This window comes from Glycine soja, chromosome 17, assembly GCF_004193775.1.
Source record: "Glycine soja cultivar W05 chromosome 17, ASM419377v2, whole genome shotgun sequence".
NCBI classification, from domain to species: domain Eukaryota; kingdom Viridiplantae; phylum Streptophyta; class Magnoliopsida; order Fabales; family Fabaceae; genus Glycine; species Glycine soja.
In genome coordinates, this window is record NC_041018.1 from 36224976 (window position 1) to 36241650 (window position 16675).

At 31.5% G+C, this 16675-nt stretch overlaps 2 protein-coding genes and 1 pseudogene across 4 annotated transcripts; 2 read left to right on the top strand and 1 right to left on the bottom strand.

The window, feature by feature from the left end:
• Positions 1 to 4619: 4619 nt before the first annotated feature.
• Positions 4620 to 8221, bottom strand: LOC114391806 (rust resistance kinase Lr10-like). Of its 3 annotated transcripts, XM_028352782.1 has the most exons (5): positions 7952 to 8093; positions 7722 to 7841; positions 7225 to 7617; positions 6458 to 6490; positions 4620 to 5832 (listed from the first exon to the last, which is right to left on the bottom strand). In XM_028352782.1, exons 2-5 carry the CDS (start codon positions 7750 to 7752, stop codon positions 4757 to 4759), a joined length of 1533 nt encoding a protein of 510 aa, XP_028208583.1. In that variant the 5' UTR covers positions 7753 to 7841; positions 7952 to 8093; the 3' UTR covers positions 4620 to 4756. The 3 variants fall into 3 exon arrangements, with proteins under 3 accessions (XP_028208583.1, XP_028208581.1, XP_028208582.1); XM_028352780.1 differs by having other exon boundaries at positions 7722 to 8221; XM_028352781.1 differs by lacking the exon at positions 6458 to 6490 and having other exon boundaries at positions 7722 to 8221.
• A 260-nt stretch (positions 8222 to 8481) lies between these two features.
• LOC114391807 (rust resistance kinase Lr10-like) lies at positions 8482 to 10587 on the top strand. The gene is made up of 2 exons (XM_028352784.1): positions 8482 to 9275; positions 9364 to 10587. Exons 1-2 carry the CDS (start codon positions 8543 to 8545, stop codon positions 10452 to 10454), a joined length of 1824 nt encoding a protein of 607 aa, XP_028208585.1. The 5' UTR covers positions 8482 to 8542; the 3' UTR covers positions 10455 to 10587.
• Positions 10588 to 15587: 5000 nt separating this feature from the next.
• Positions 15588 to 16666, top strand: LOC114391711 (annotated as a pseudogene).
• Positions 16667 to 16675: the final 9 nt, after the last annotated feature.

Genomic DNA, 16675 nt, shown 5'->3' on the forward strand with positions numbered 1-16675 from the left:
TGAAGTATGGCAAATTTCCCACTTTAGGGTGCTTTTAGAAAGTATTTCCCAGAGTAGGGCTGTTCCTAAATAATTTTCCCACGGGTGCAGTTTTTCTACGTAGCAGCCATGCATGGCGCCATTGGTGATGGCGCCTTCGACAGGGACGAGCCACGTGGCTATGTCGCCACTGCGACTGGCGACAGCAGCGATGTCGCCACCTGCAATGGCGCTTTGGCCATGCAGGGTGGAGTCGCTGGTCAAACCAGCGCTTCCCTACGCGTTTGCTTTTTGCAGGTGCAGCTTTGCAGCTTTGCTTTTTGCAGGTGCAGCTTTTGCTGAAAACGCCAGCTCCTTTGGCGATTTAGGGTGAAAACGCCAGCTCCCTTGGCGATTTAGGGTCTTCAAATACCTATGCTTTTGTTCTTGCAACTGCTTCATTTCGTTTTTCTTGCAACTGCTTCATTTTCCTTTTCTTGCAACTGCTTCAGAGGTTTCATTTTAAAGCTATTGTCCGTGCCTTTGAGCTTGTTTCTGTTTTGTTTTGGTGGACTTAGCTGTGAAAAAAACTGTGTGGTATGAAATTATTTTTAAGTTATTTTTCGTATATAGTATTTATTTATTTTAAAATTAAATTAACTTTTATATTTGATAGGCTTGTTTAAATGTGTGTTTAAATGTCAAAAATAAAAGAAAAATTGTGTAACAATACTAATTTGAAGATAATATTTTGAGTGAAAATAAAAATATTTTGAATATGAAATTTGTAATAATTTTTTAATTAGATTAGGTTGGTGTTGATAATTTGTACAGAACTCGCGTTTAATTGCTTCTATCTTTTCCTTCCGTGAACAATTTTCGTGAAATAAATTTATTTACATCTTTGTCAATAAATTTATTTGGTTATAACTTTTTTTTCCAAAATAATCATAGATGCTGATTAAATGTGTACATGAATTATTTGACACATTGACACAAAATAAAGTTTATATTGTGTATAAAATAAAGTTATTGGTGGGTAGGATTGGATTCTATAGCGTATCTTGGAGAGAAGAACTTGACATATTGACACAATTTAATCTTTTGGTTCAATGTTCATTCTTGCATCGTCCCATCGGATATGTCATATAAATGTGTTCTAGATTCAAAATTTGTTAGTGTGTTAAAAATTGATGAATGTTTGAACTTTGAATAAAAAAATTTTGTAGATTATATTTATTTGAAGTAAATATTTTGAGTAAGAATTTTTTTTAAGATGAAGTTGTAGTATTTTATTAATTAGATTAAGTTGGTTTTTGGTGTGTTAAAAATTTATAAGCGTTCAACTTGAAAGTGTTAAATATTTTATTATATTTTTAGTAATTTTGTAATTAGCTTTTTCCATTTTAAAGCTATTAATGTTAAGATTAATTATTTATAATACTAACTTCGTTGATGAATTATTTAATTTTGTGTTAAAAATGACTATCTTGAAATTGTTCATTTTTTTTAAGTGTGTCTCATGAAATTAATTTGAAGTTAATTAAAAAATTTTAAAAGAGAAATTGAATGTAAAGTTCCAATAAAGAGATCTTTTGGGATTACACTTTAAAAGAGAAATCTGGTGTTTTTGTGTTAAAAATGACTATCTTGTAATTAATTTGACCACACTGCCGTCAATTTCGCCTTCCTGTGGTCTGACTCCTAATAATTCTTCACACAAATCGGCCCAATTAAGATTTGTCGAACCAATTAATGGTGCCCCGTCAGTACGCAGACCTAATAAAATAGACACGTCTTGGAGAGTAATGGTAGTCTCTCCGCATCTCAGGTGAAACGTGTGGGTTTCGGGCCTCCATCTTTCAATGAACGCACTAATTAAGGCCGCATTTATCTTTAGGTATCTCATCTTCATGATCCAATAAAACCCACATTGCCGAAGTAGAGGAACAATTTCCTCTGGTATTTGTTCTTCACCTTGATATGTCGGCACTGCTCGTCTGATATGTAATTTTCTATCTGGTTCCCCATTCCAAACATGTTCCGAAACATGCTTGGGTTGCATCCACAAGACGTCACCATCAACTGGACCAGACCTAGTTTGTATGCTCGATGAGCATGACGACGAAGATGCCATTGATTCTATAAAATAAAATATAAAACAATTCATTGACAATAAAATTTATACGTTAATTATACATACACAAATTAAGTATATTTACGAAAAACTTAATTAAAATAAGAGAAATTTAAATGTATCATACAATCACGGAAATTTAAATGTATTATACAAAATAAATTAAATCACATCCAAAGACAATTTTACATAAATAATAAATTATATTTTTCTAATTTCAATAACAAAATATATTATACAAATAACCTAATTCATATATATTCTATAAATAAATTAAATTACATACAAACATAAATTTCAATATATAAAATAATATTTATATTTTCGACTAAAAATTAAAATAATATATATACAAAATTAATAATTAAATTTTCGACTATAAACTAACGTAATATAAAAACTAAAAAATAAAAACTAAAACAAAAGTAATACAAAAAATTAAATTCTAACCTAAAATAATAATTTACACTACATAAAATTATTCTTAATCTATGAATAATTTACCATATACAAAATTAATGACTTTAAATAATTACGAGTAATATAATTTAATATACAAAATCAATAATTTTAAATACGAAAAACTATTATAATTTAAACATAACATTTTTTGTCTAATAATTACTAAAACTAAGGTAATATAAAATATTTCATTCTAACCTAATTTAAAATTAATAATTTTCAGTACATACAATTTTTCTTAATCTATGATATTAAATATTTAAATTAAATGTAATCTACCATATACAACATTTAAACTAAAGCTAATATAAAATTAATAAGTTATGCTACTTCAAATTATTTCTAATCTATTTTACAAAAAATTTCAACTAAACTTAATCTATCATATCAAAATTTAAACTATTCCTAATCTACCATATAAAATTAATAACTTAGAGTATGTAAAACTATTCCTAATTTGTCATATAAACCTAAATCTAATCTACCATATAACATTAACAATTCAAACTAAATTATACAAAATTATTCTCTTATCTTATACTACCTAAAACTATTTATTTATCAAAATATAATCTGGCATATAAACATCTACCTAAATAAAACATATAAAATATATTGAATATATAACTTACAAGCTTTTGGAAAATGGAAGAACACAAACTAAACAGCACCACCAGCTACCTTTCTCAACACAAGCAACCACCTTCAACACACAAATACACAAATTTTACAAGATGCGTGAGCTCCCTCTGCAGTTGGGTTTTTAAACCACTGAAGCTGAAAACGCAAGCCTCACTGGCGCCTCCCTCTCACTCAAATCGCTACCTCCAGTGGCGCCTTCCAGCTACGATCTGAGTAGCTGCAGGTGCTGTTGCAGCCTATGCCTGCAGCTTGCAGGTGCTGAAGTCGCTGGTCAAACCAGCGCTTCCATGCACCCTTGGACGCGCCAATAGGAGCTGCGATATGCAGTCCTTTGTCGCCAGTCGCAGTGGCGACAAAGCCACGTGGCTCGTCCCTGTCGAAGGCGCCATCACCAATGGCGCCATGCATGGCTGCTACGTAGAAAAACTGCACCCCTGGGGAAATTATTTAGGAACAGCCCTATTTTGGGAAATACTTTCTAAAAGCACCCTAAAGTGGGAAATTTGCCGTGAAGTATTAGGTTACTTTAAAGTTACTAAATTATGATTGTTGGTAGAAATAGTTAGTTTACAGCTTCCTGTACTAAGATTGAAGTTTAAATTAATCTTGAATTGTTGCTTAAAATTAATTTTATTCATTGATAGTTAGTTTACAGCTTCCTGCGCAAGGTCAGATCTTTTCATGAATCTTTTCTGCATTCTGCAGGTAATGACTTGCAGGCCAAGGTCAGATCTATAACTTTAATCATTATGTGTGTGTGTTGGGGGGAGCAGTGAAAGAGATTGGAAAAGGGTAACAGGAAACATTTGACTTGTTATCTTTTATATATTGTTTGGTTAATATGTATCATCTTGAATTTATATATTGTTATCTTTCATTGCATAAAATTTAATTAATTTCATATTCTCACATGTTTATTGTAGGTATTTCAAGAACCTAACTTTCAATTTTGTAAAAAAAAAAAAGTAGCTCGAACTAAAAAATAAAAATAAAAGCATTTTACGTTAGTTCTGAAACGACCGATGTAGAATGCTAATCATTATAAGACGGTCATGTGTTAAAGACAGTATTAGAATGTAATGCATTCTACACCGGTTTTGAGACGGCCGATGTAGAATGTTCAACATTCTAAGACGATCGTTCACAACCGTTGTAGAATAGGCTTTCTTTTTTTACGACGACAATCGTAAACTAATGTAGTATGCTTCAAATAACCGATGTAGAATCTCACTTCTCTAGTTGTGAAATATAATGTTACAGTAAAATTTGTGAATATCACCATGCATATTCAAGTAAAGTGAGTTCTACCATGATTATATATTTGGAAACTTAGAAAAAAAATTGATATCTTATTTTTAAATGTTTGAGATGTAAAATAATAGGAAATGATAAAATAAGTGAACTATTATGAATGGATAAGTGTTCAAAACAATAATGAGAAACAAATAAATGTTTATCGTGTATTGTCAAAATAGTGTACTTTACCAAGGGATTAATTTATATAGAATAATAAGAACTTATGAAATAACTTGATATTATCTCATTAGACTTGATTTTTTAATCTTTTGTGATCGTTTCACTTGGATACAGAGTTGGCTTTGGAGGTATTTCCAAGTTTTCAATGTCTCCTTCAAGCATTTCGACAACTTTGTTCATTGAAGGACGGTCATTTGGTTTCAATTGTATACACCAAAGTGCAACTATGATCATTTTCTTTACCATTTTCTTTTCCTCCTCTGTGACATCTTCCATTTCTATATCTTCCTCATCTCCAATATGATTATAAATCCAAAAGGGAAAGAAAAGTTGACTTGAACGCTCTGCATGGGGATTTAGATTTTTCCTCTTGCTTGCCATCTCCATCAAAAGCATTCCATAGCTATAAACATCAGCCTTATGGGATATTCCCCCAATATTATTATAAAACAATTCTGGAGCCATATATCCAATTGTCCCTCTTGCTGTTGTCCTTGGGACAATGCTATTATCTATTGGATATAATTTTGCCAATCCAAAGTCAGAGACCTTGGGGGTGAAGTTTTCATCTAGTAGAATGTTGTGGGGCTTGATATCAAAGTGCAAAATCTGCATCTCACACCCATAGTGAAGATAAGCAATTCCACGAGCCACTCCAATTGATATATTATATATTCTATCATAGCTTAAATGTATACTTTCATCTTTGGAAAAAATAAATTTATCAAGAGATCCATTGGACATGAATTCATAGACAAGAGCACGTTTTGACCCATGAACACAAAATCCAATTAATTGTACTATATTTTGATGATATGTTCTTCCAATGGTTGCAACTTCACTAATAAAATCTTGCCCATTTCCTTTTGATTTACCTAACATCTTTATTGCCACACAAGACCGGCTACGCAATTTTCCCTTGAACACAGAGCCATATCCTCCTTCACCCAACTTGTCTTTAAAACCTCCCGCCATCTTCTTAACTTCCTTGTATGAATATCTAATAGGCATCAAGTTATTTTGTTCTAGATAATTTTCAATACTTTCAAACATTGACATATGTCTTTTTCTCCATTTACACGTCAAAATCACAATAAACAGTGGCACTGTCAACAAAATTTTCCATGCCCATAACATAATGAAAATTTGGAGAATAGCTGCAAGAAAATTGTACTTGCGTGAACAAAGATCATGGTAAAGAATCATTTGATTACACCGTTAATGTAAAATGGAATAAAGTATTTGTTAAATTAAAAGATCAATTTGACTTGAAAAAAAAAAACAATTTGGTTCATAAAATTTATACTATGCACATCCATTTAGATAGTTACAAAAACATAAAGCAGATTTAATTTCTAGTTTTTTTGCACATATTTAATTTCTATCTTAAACAAATATTAATCAATTTGGTTGTTGACGTTGCTATGTATAAGTAAATTTTTCCTTTAACATTAAAGTGCATTTAAGACCAAATTGGCTACTGGTTGTCAAAATTAAAAACTAAATTTACTTTTTTTTTACAAAGGAATCAAAATAAATAATTATGCCAATTTTAGGGACTAATTTATTGTTTTATGTTTATTAAAGATTATATATATATATATATATATATATATATATATATATATATATATATATATATATTAAATACATTTCCACATACATATATGTATATTTAAGGTGGAGGATATTATTGAATAAGGTCGTGTGATAAAGCATCAAAACTAATTCTTTTCATTATGTACATAATTAAAGCAAAGGTATAGATGATAAAATGCTTACCTTCTGGTCTAGCCAGTATATCACCTATATCACCTAAAAATAAAGGAAAATATCAATTTTAGAATCCTGTTGATCTCAACAACTAGACAAAGATGACCATACGCATAATTTCATAAAGGTTATAGCCATTGACAAGTTTAACAGCCTTTTCTTATTTAAAAATAATAATTTTTTTTCCTTTTAAAAAGGACAAAATAGTAAATGTTTTATTTAATGCACGAATTCTTATAAATATTGTTGAAATAGTTTTTTTGGTAGGTAATACATAGGTAAAGTATAAAAATAATAAAGCAAATGAGTACAGTAATAATGGGCATGTTAAAGGGGCAAATATTTTAAAGATAAATTATGTTTGTTTTGTTTGTAGTTTTTAATACATTTTAGATCATATTTTTTTCACTATTTAAAAGTATCTTAAAAATTAAAATAAAACAAACATATATTATAAGGATTATTTTATTTTTTTTAAATACAAAAAATAAAAATACACCAAATTATATTTTAAATTTTGCAAGTGATGATCACAAGAAATTCATAATACAGTAGAAGTTGCTAATTCGTTTACCACATATAATGTACGAGTGTATGCAATTAAAAGAGGTCGGCCAAAAGTTTAGATTATTAAAGCTAAACCTTTAGGTCCATAAAAAATATTATTTACCATTAATTCTCATAAAACAAAAAGGTCACGTATATTAAAAAAAAAAATCATATTAACACAGAGCACTATGAATAAAAAAGTCTTTTTTATGTTAAGTTTCACTCACTCCATAATGAATCCCCGTTCCAATAATCAAGCTCCTGGCTGACAGAGTCGAAATAGCAGTAGCCGCAGCCGTGTTTACTTGGACAGTGCTGGTCACATATGAGGCGCATCCATGAAATCTCAAATCCATAGACTAGCCCCGTGTGCATGGCAGCGTAGGAATAATTGTTTATATTCAAACCCCACCAAGATGTCAGAGCAACCAGCTTTACGTGACAACCAACTTGGAAGTCCTCTGCTTGTAAGTCACCAGCAATAGCGTATATGTACTTGTCTTTGGAGTCCCAGTTGACGTATGATGCAGTATCCACATAGTTACCATTCTGAGTCACTGGATTGCTACAATTCATATACACTATATGCTGGAAAGCAAGCCTGTCCCATTTACTACGACCTAAGTATTGAAAGAATTGAGAATGAAAAAGTCGTGGATTTCATCATAAATGAAAAGTAACAACTAATCTTTACCGATAAAAAAATAAAAAAAATTACGACGACCTGAATATTCACCAGCTTGGTATGGATCCATGTTGTATCTATAATTGTAAGTATCAGTGAAATTGGAGCGAGACAAGAAATAGCGAGGAAGGGAGGAGCAATTTGTTTGTTGATCGACTCCTGGATCAACCACTCGGATAGTGAAATTATTGTAGTTGATTGCCTGCACATGATATTTTCCAGAGTACAAATGTAACACAGTAACATTGTTTTCACAAGCTAGCTCATACCTATTGTCGCCGCAGCTTTTAGGTTGGCCTTTTAATCGAAATGGGTAAGTTATGTTGGTGATTTTGCCGCAGGAAGAAAGGGGGCAACCATGATCTTGCTTCTTGGTAGCACAAATTTGCTGGACTAGAAGCAGTAGCAGGATCACCAATAACGCTCTCTCTCTCCACATGACGCCCAAACTGTTTGAAGTGCATACAAAATCAAAGTTAGATATTTAAATTTAGAACACAGACTTGAAATATATATATAAGGGACACATTTTTTCCTTTTACAAAATTCTGTGGTAATACTGATAGCCAAGTATGTGTTTGTATATGTTTTCCAAGTCACATCTACCCAAAAATCACCTCCAATTTACTAGTTGTTGACTTGCTTCTAGAATGACCTAAGTCATGTCCTAACCGCGTCGAGGATCCAAACATGTGTTGACTTGGACTGAGAAACCGCGTTTTCCCATTTTCTATCTGGTTTCTGCAACTGATTATTCAATACAAAATAAAAAACATAAAATCTGTTCAAACATAAATAATGTTAAATATTCACTGTGTTTCTATCTGGCACGAAAAGAAAACAAAGGACACGTTACTGAGATGACAGAGCCTCCTAGTGTGCTGCCCCTCCAAATAATGTTAATCCTTCTCCTTATCAAAAGTGGCAGCAGCAACAATGAGTGTGGGGAATGGTCTTGCGGCTCTGGCCAACCACCTATCAGATTTCCCTTCAAACTCATCAAGGGAATTAAAGATGAATGTGGTTATCCGGGGTTTTGTCTATATTGTACTAAAAAAAATGAGACTATGCTTGCTCTCTCCTCCGTAAAACTCCAAGTCAGTTACATAAACTACGAAAATCATGAAATTGGGTTGAAAGACCCGGAAAATTGCCTTCCGCACAAGTTTCTGCAAATCAACGATTCTCTTATTCATCCTTACAAATTTGACGATGAAGCTAAAACAAGTAAGTTGAGCTTCTTCAACTGTTCTTCAGTTGAGCATCAACACCTGAGAAACTACGAGCAGTCACTGTCAGACTCACAAGACATGATCTCCTGTCCGATTTATGTTTCTGATCTTGATGACAGTGTGCTCAGTTTGGACCTAACATCCTGTACCAAAATGTTCGATATCGTTACGCCAGTTTCGGCATACGGGATGCAGCGAAATTCGTTGGATTTAAGATGGTCCGAAGCAAATTGTAGTCAGTGCAAAGCAAAAGGCAAGAAATGTAAATGGAAGAACAACAGAGGTGACATCGAATGTTTCGACTGCAAGGACAAGCGAAAAACTATTCATGTTCCCAAATCTTTTATTTACTCTGCACCAGGTTAGATCAAACTCCTTCACACAACTTCACTTAGTCTTTTTGCCTCTTTTTTCTTTTTTAATAAAGTCTCCTACTGTTGTTATTGCAGGTTCGATTCTTTTGGGGTTCGCGGTTATTGTCGTTTTTAAGATCATATACCATTTTAGACAGAAACAAGAGGACCAAGCAAGGGTGGAGAAGTTCTTAGAGGAATACAGGGCAGAAAAGCCTGCAAGATTTACTTATGCTGATGTGAAAAGAATCACTGGTGGTTTTAAAGAGAAGCTAGGGGAAGGAGCTCATGGGGCTGTATTCAGAGGAAAACTTTCAAATGAGATTCTGGTGGCTGTGAAAATCCTCAATAATACAGAGGGAGAAGGGAAAGAGTTCATCAATGAAGTGGAAATTATGGGCAAAATCCACCACATCAATGTGGTTCGTTTGCTTGGCTATTGTGCTGAAGGAATCCATCGTGCTCTGGTCTACAATTTCTTTCCAAATGGTTCACTTCAAAGCTTCATATTTCCACCAGATGACAAGCAGAATTTCCTTGGCTGGGAGAAGCTGCAGAACATTGCTCTTGGTATAGCTAAAGGGATTGGGTATCTTCACCAAGGTTGTAACCATCCCATTATTCACTTTGACATCAATCCTCACAATGTGTTACTTGATGACAACTTCACTCCAAAAATTTCTGATTTTGGCTTAGCAAAATTGTGTTCCAAGAATCCTAGTTTGGTGTCCATGACAGCTGCTAGGGGAACCTTGGGATACATTGCACCTGAAGTTTTCTCCAGAAACTTTGGGAATGTGTCTTATAAGTCTGATATTTATAGTTACGGAATGTTGTTGTTAGAAATGGTTGGAGGAAGGAAGAATGTAGACACGTCTTCTGCAGAAGATTTCCATGTGTTGTACCCAGATTGGATGCATGACCTAGTTCATGGAGATGTACATATCCATGTTGAGGATGAAGGTGATGTTAAAATTGCAAGAAAACTAGCAATTGTTGGACTTTGGTGCATTCAGTGGCAGCCATTGAACCGGCCATCCATAAAATCTGTCATACAAATGTTGGAAAGTAAAGAGGAAGACCTATTAACTGTTCCTCCTAATCCATTTCACTCATCTACTTCCACCATTCCTAGTGGATTCACTTCGGCAAGACTACCTTTGGAATTGGAAGTAATTCAAGAATGAGAAATTAACTTATTGATTTATTTACAACGGGAGATGATTAGTGTTTACACATATTTTGTTTTCTCCTCAGAAGTAAAAATTGTTGTGTTTGAATTAAATGTATGAAAATAAAATAAATTATTATTATAATTAATCAATTATTCTTTTATATATATATATATATATATATATATATATATTTGATTATATAAATGAAGTTTAATATTTGGATATGTTTGATGAAAAATGATTATGAAATAAGAGTTTAATGGTGTCAATAAATCGAAAACTACTATTGGTAAGATTTAAAAAAAAAAAAAAAAAAACCCACTGGAGTTCAATTAAATGTAGTGAACAATTATTTTTAACATTGAACATTTACATCTTCAAAAAATGAATTACTCATTATTTTATTATTCATGTAGTTGTGTAGTTTGTATTAAGTTCGTCTTCTATCTGGGTGGTAATTACAGAACCTCAATTTTATTTCCTATTTTTCCATTTACTTAATTTTCATTTGTGCTTTCAGCATGTCTGTAAATAAAATTGAGTTATAAAAAACCAAGATATGAAAATGTTTAAATCAAACAATACACAAGAGTTTACCAAATTTATTCTTAACAAGGGCTAGACTTTTTAATCAAATTTGTTTCTTTCCTAAACAAATTCTGAAGGATATTAATATTAAAAACTCATAATCATGCATTAATATTTATAAAATAAAATAAAAATTAAATTGATGCGGATATTTTAAATTCACAAGAAAATTACTTGCGAATTTAAAATCTATAGGAAAATTATATGGGATTTATAATCTGCTGGAAAATTACTTGTGGATTTTAGATTCACCTGAAAATTACATGCAGAACTATTTGAGGATTTGAAACCTGCAGGAAACCTAGCTAGTTGAGAATTTTTGAAATAAAATTTCTACAAAGAAAATTGCTTGAGGATATTTTCGTGTGAAAATCTACTGAAAATTTCCTAAACTTCGACTTTTCTACAAAGCAATTTGCTGCAAATGGCAGGAAATTGATTATTGATGTCCGTATTACTTGGAAACCAAAATTTGTAAGAAAATTCGCACATAAGAAAGAAAATTATACCACTCCTCTTAGTCAATATTATGTTATTTGAAGAGTGAATTAAGAATATTAATCAACAATAAAGGAAGTATTTTTTATCAAGAATACAAAGCTTTAGGATCCTCTCTTGTTCATTTCATTAAGTGGACGCACGCGCGCGGTCACCATGAGTTTTGAATATGCAAGGAATGAACTTCATGCACAGCTCTAGTTTGATCGCAGATTTTGCACATTAATTACCAAATATAATATCCAATACTCCTCGAAGACTCTTTTTTTTTATAAAATTATTTATACCATTTATTTTACGTATTCTCTATTAACATTTTTATCTCTCACCTAGTCTTTCTCTTGCTTATTTTCTTGTCTTTTTTTATATTTTTAAAATGAATTCTTCAAATTATAGCGTTGATTTTCAACTCTAAAAAACAATAAGCCACTGAAATGAATATAAAACATAAATTTCATAAAAAAATCTAATTATAGAAATTTATATTTTAATGAAAACATTAATGTTGAAACTTTTAAGATTCGGGTTATAGCTTATACCCATTCATTTTATATAAATATATACTCTTTGTTTTGCTAGTAAAAAAAATAATGTTGAAACTACATATTATGCTAAAGATTTTTTATATTAAATACTTTCTGTCTATATATATATATATATATATATATATATATATATATATATATTAGTTAATTATTTATTTCTAATAATAATTAGTTGAGAATCTCATAGCTCATTTGATACAACTCGGGTTTAACTCTATCAAGAATTAGCTTTATGATTTGTTCAATTTCATTTAACTCCAAGGTCAAGGTCAAGGTCAAGGTCCACGGGTCTCTCCAAACAATAATGGCAGTGAGAGACGAGTGAGAGTAGCATTATATTTTGGACACATACATACAAGAAAATCTTGACAAATTCTTCGAAATTTAAACATGGATGCATTAATAAGGTTGACGGCACAGACTTTAATTATTGAGTTTTTCTAGTCCACAAGTCCAAAAGTGAGGAAGGATTATGGGTATAGTGAGTGAGATTGCTTATAATTTAATTGTTCATTTACCTTTTACACACAATACTACAGAAAAAGTCAGTCAAAGACTAGTGAATAGTACCTTTGACAAGAACTAAAGTTTGTTTTAAGTAATATGTTGAACACTCTATTTATTTATATGTTAGAATCGAACTTAGATTTGAGAAGTTTAATTACACCAACTCATGCATGACTTATATACCTTTTTGATAAAAATACATGCATGACTTATGCATGGAATATATGTAGATAATTTGATACAAAAATAAATAACTGAAAAATAGAAATAATAAATAGTTAAATTAATACGCAAAAAATTAGCTATATATGACCTGTTCAATTTCAATTAACACTAACAAGGATCAGGTCCACGAACATTGTCTTCCCCAAAACAATAATGCATGACAGTGAGAGTGACACTTAGATTGGACATATATACAAGACAACCTTGTCATTGAAATTTAAACCTGTATTAATCTTCACGGCATAGACTTTAATTAGTGAGCGGAACTGCTTCTATTTTACATTGTCCTTTAGCAAAGACTAATGAATAGTACCTGTGATAATAACTAAAGTTTGTTTCAAGATACGTGCAAGATTTTTGCATGAAATATATGAAGATAATTAATAACAAAAATAAATAACAGAAGAAAAATTGAAATAATAAATCCATAAAAAAAGCTCATTGGTAAGTTAAGTCACTATAATTTGCTGAGGATCTCAAAGTTCATTTGATACAACTCTGTGTATGTTAACGTAACCATCTTTTCCTCTCCCGTGCCCATGTAACACAAAGAAATTAAAATAAGAGATATAAATTTAATCTGGTGGGAAAGAAAGAAGAGAAAGAGAGAGAAATTGGATTCAAATTTTCCAACTAACAAAAATCTAATAATATTAATAATTAATATTTATGGATAAAAAAATCAAAATATTTTTCACACTGGTAATAAATTTTCACCTTATACATGTAATCCAACAATATTAATTATGTTCTGACTGATCGATAAAAAAATCCAATAATATTAAAGTTGGAATAATTATTATTTTCAATTTTGTAAATACTAATTATATGAATTACACAATGACTTTGACTAGTCAAAGTCGCTGCATATCATGTGATTATATAAGGCAACCCTGTCAAAATCATTAGAATGTATTGCTTGAATAAAACTTACTATATATCAACACGGATATTAATGGAAGACTTCTCTTTTCCACAAGTCTAGATGTGTGGTGGACTTTTGATGAGTACATTCTATGAACCAACTAGTAATTATCTGAATTGCTACGTTTGCGAAATAAACAATAGAAAAAGCTGAACTCGAAGACTAATAAATAGACTTGTGATAATCAATAATTAAATTTCTATAATATATATATATATATATATATATATAAAGATTTAATTATATTTTTTATTATTAAATTTTCTATTTTTGATGAATTTTACTCTTAACAAATTAATTTGACATATTTTACTTCTAATTTTTATGTTTATCAATGGATAAATGACAAGAAATAAAATTTATAAGTTTCTTAAAAATTAAGGGTAAAATATAATCATTTTAATTTGTTGGGCTAAAATTCACCAAAAATTAAAAAGGTTAAGGCAAAAAGTGCAATTAAGTGCGCCTTATATCAAATTGTGGTTTATTAATTTTATTTATTTATATAAATTAAAATCAAAACTAATTTTAACATATATTTATATAAATTGTGGTTAATCAATGTTACTCATTTATATGTAAATTAATTTTTCCATAAAAATGTGGACATTAAAATTTTTAAATGGAAAATAATACATGTGTTTGAATTTTTTAAAATATTGTTAAAATATTAAAGATTTTAATAAAAACTATATATTTACTATTATTATTATTATTATTATTATTATTATTATTATTGTTGTTGTTGTTGTTGTTGTTGTTGTTGTTGTTATTGTTATTATTATTATTATCTATCAAATGGCGTTTAATCACGATTACATGAAACACATTTTATGTCGATGTAAACATTAGTTGTTTGAAAATTTGTGGTAAATGGTGTTGTGCATTCTTAAAATTCAATGCAACTTCATAACATTAGCTATTTATAAATCAATATAAAAAATATCTTTTTATATCAGTTGTAACATCTGTTCAAATCAGAATCAATGTCGAATCATTTTTCGTATTATTAATTTGAACTCCTTTTTGCTCTAGCCTCACAAAATCTCAAAATCTCTAGTTTCTCTCTTAACTTTGTTGTCAATGACCTCATTGTCACCATGAACCCAAACCTACCAACCACATCACTGCCACCACGACCCCACCCCGCCACCGCGTTGCTACCATCATGCACCCAAACCCCTATCACTACCACCCTTACAAACCCAAACTCCCTATGACAACCTTGTTGTCACCACCACAGATCCAAACCATCGTCGCTACCTCCTTTATTAACCTGAACCCCCACAAAGACCTCGTCGCCACCATGATACCAAATCCCCTACCACGACCTTGTCACCCTTACCAATCCAAACCCATGACTATTGTTGTTAGGGATTTATCGTGTGGTCAGGTGAATAGGAGCTACTACATAACGAGCACACTTGGTATTATTTCTCATTCTAAAACTCTTATTAGTGCGCGTCCAACCACAAGTGAAAAATTGTTTTATTAATGAGTTATATTCAACGTTCGAGTGTTGTTAATTAACTAGCTTTCACCTATTATGAAAACCAGTATATATAAACTGAGTTGTTTTATTCACATCCAATGGACTTAATCACTTACACGTTTTAATTTTATACAATATATAAGTGACGTCCAACAAGTGTTGAAAGCCTGTGTTAGTTACAATAGGAAGTGCACAAACTCTACAATAGTAAGTTGAGCTTCTACAACTGTTCTTCATTTGAGCATCAATACTTGAGAAACTCTGAACAGTCACTGTTAGACTCACAAGATATGATCTCCTGTCCAATTTATGTTTCTGATCTTGACGACAGTGTGCTCAGATTGGACCTAACATCTTGTACCAAAATGTTTGACATCGTTACACCAGTTTTGGTTTACGGGATGCAGCGAAATTCGTTGGATTTGAGATGGTTGGAAGCAAATTCTAGTAAGTGCAAAGCAAAAGGAAAGAAATGTAAATGGAAGAACAACAAAGGTGACATTGAATGTTTCGACTGTATGGACAAACAAAAAACTATTCGTGTTCCAAATCTTTTTATTTACTCTACTACATGTTAGATCAAACTCCTTCACACAACTTCACTTAGTCTTTTTGCCTTTTTTTTTCTTTTTTAATCAAGTCTCCTATTGTTATTGTAGTTCGATTCTTTTGGGGTTCGTAGTTATTGCCATTTTTAAGATCATATACCATTTTAGACAGAAAGAAGAGGACCAAGCAAGGGTGAAGAAGTTCTTAGAGGAATACAGGGCAGAAAAGCCTGCAAGATTTACTAATGCTGATGTGAAAAGAATCACAGGTGGTTTTAAAGAGAAGTTAGGGGAAGGAGCTCATGGGGTTGTATTAAGAGGAAAATTTTCATTGAGATTCTGGTGGCTGTGAAGATCCTCAATAATACAGAGGGAAGAAGGGAAAGAGTTCATAATGAATTGGAAATTATGGGCAAAATCCACACATCAATGTGGTTCGTTTGCTTGGCTATTGTGCTAAAGGAATCCATCGTGCTCTGGCTACAATTTATTTCCAAATGGTTCGCTACAAAGCATCATATTTCCACCAGATGATAAGCAGGATTTCCTTGGCTGGGAGAAGCTGCAGAACATTGCTCTTGGTATAGCTAAAGGGATTGAGTATCTTCACCAAGGTTGTAACCATCCCATTATTCACTTTGACATCAATCCTCACAATGTGTTACTTGATGACAACTTCACTCTAAAATTTCTGATTTTGGCTTAGCAAATTGTGTTCCAAGAATCCTAGTTTGGTGTCCATGACAGCAGCTAGAGGAACCTTCGGATACATTGCACCTGAAGTTTTCTCGAGAAACTTTGGGAATGTGTCTTATAAGTCTGATATTTATAGTTACAGAATATTGTTAGACATGTCTTCTCCACAAGATTTCCATGTGTTGTATCCAGATTGGATGCATGACCTA

Bases quoted from the DNA above. Each gene is read 5' to 3' on its own strand.
- LOC114391807 (XM_028352784.1), top strand. From the start codon at position 8,543: ATGACAGAGCCTCCTAGTGTGCTGCCCCTCCAAATAATGTTAATCCTT. The intron at 9,276-9,363 runs GTTAGATCAAAC...TTGTTATTGCAG, and splicing joins TTTTATTTACTCTGCACCAG to GTTCGATTCTTTTGGGGTTC.
- LOC114391806 (XM_028352780.1), bottom strand. From the start codon at position 8,121: ATGTGGAGAGAGAGAGCGTTATTGGTGATCCTGCTACTGCTTCTAGTC. The intron at 7,618-7,721 runs GTCGTCGTAATT...TTCAATACTTAG, and splicing joins CCAAGCTGGTGAATATTCAG to GTCGTAGTAAATGGGACAGG. The intron at 6,491-7,224 runs GTGAGTGAAACT...CTTTATTTTTAG, and splicing joins GAACGGGGATTCATTATGGA to GTGATATAGGTGATATACTG.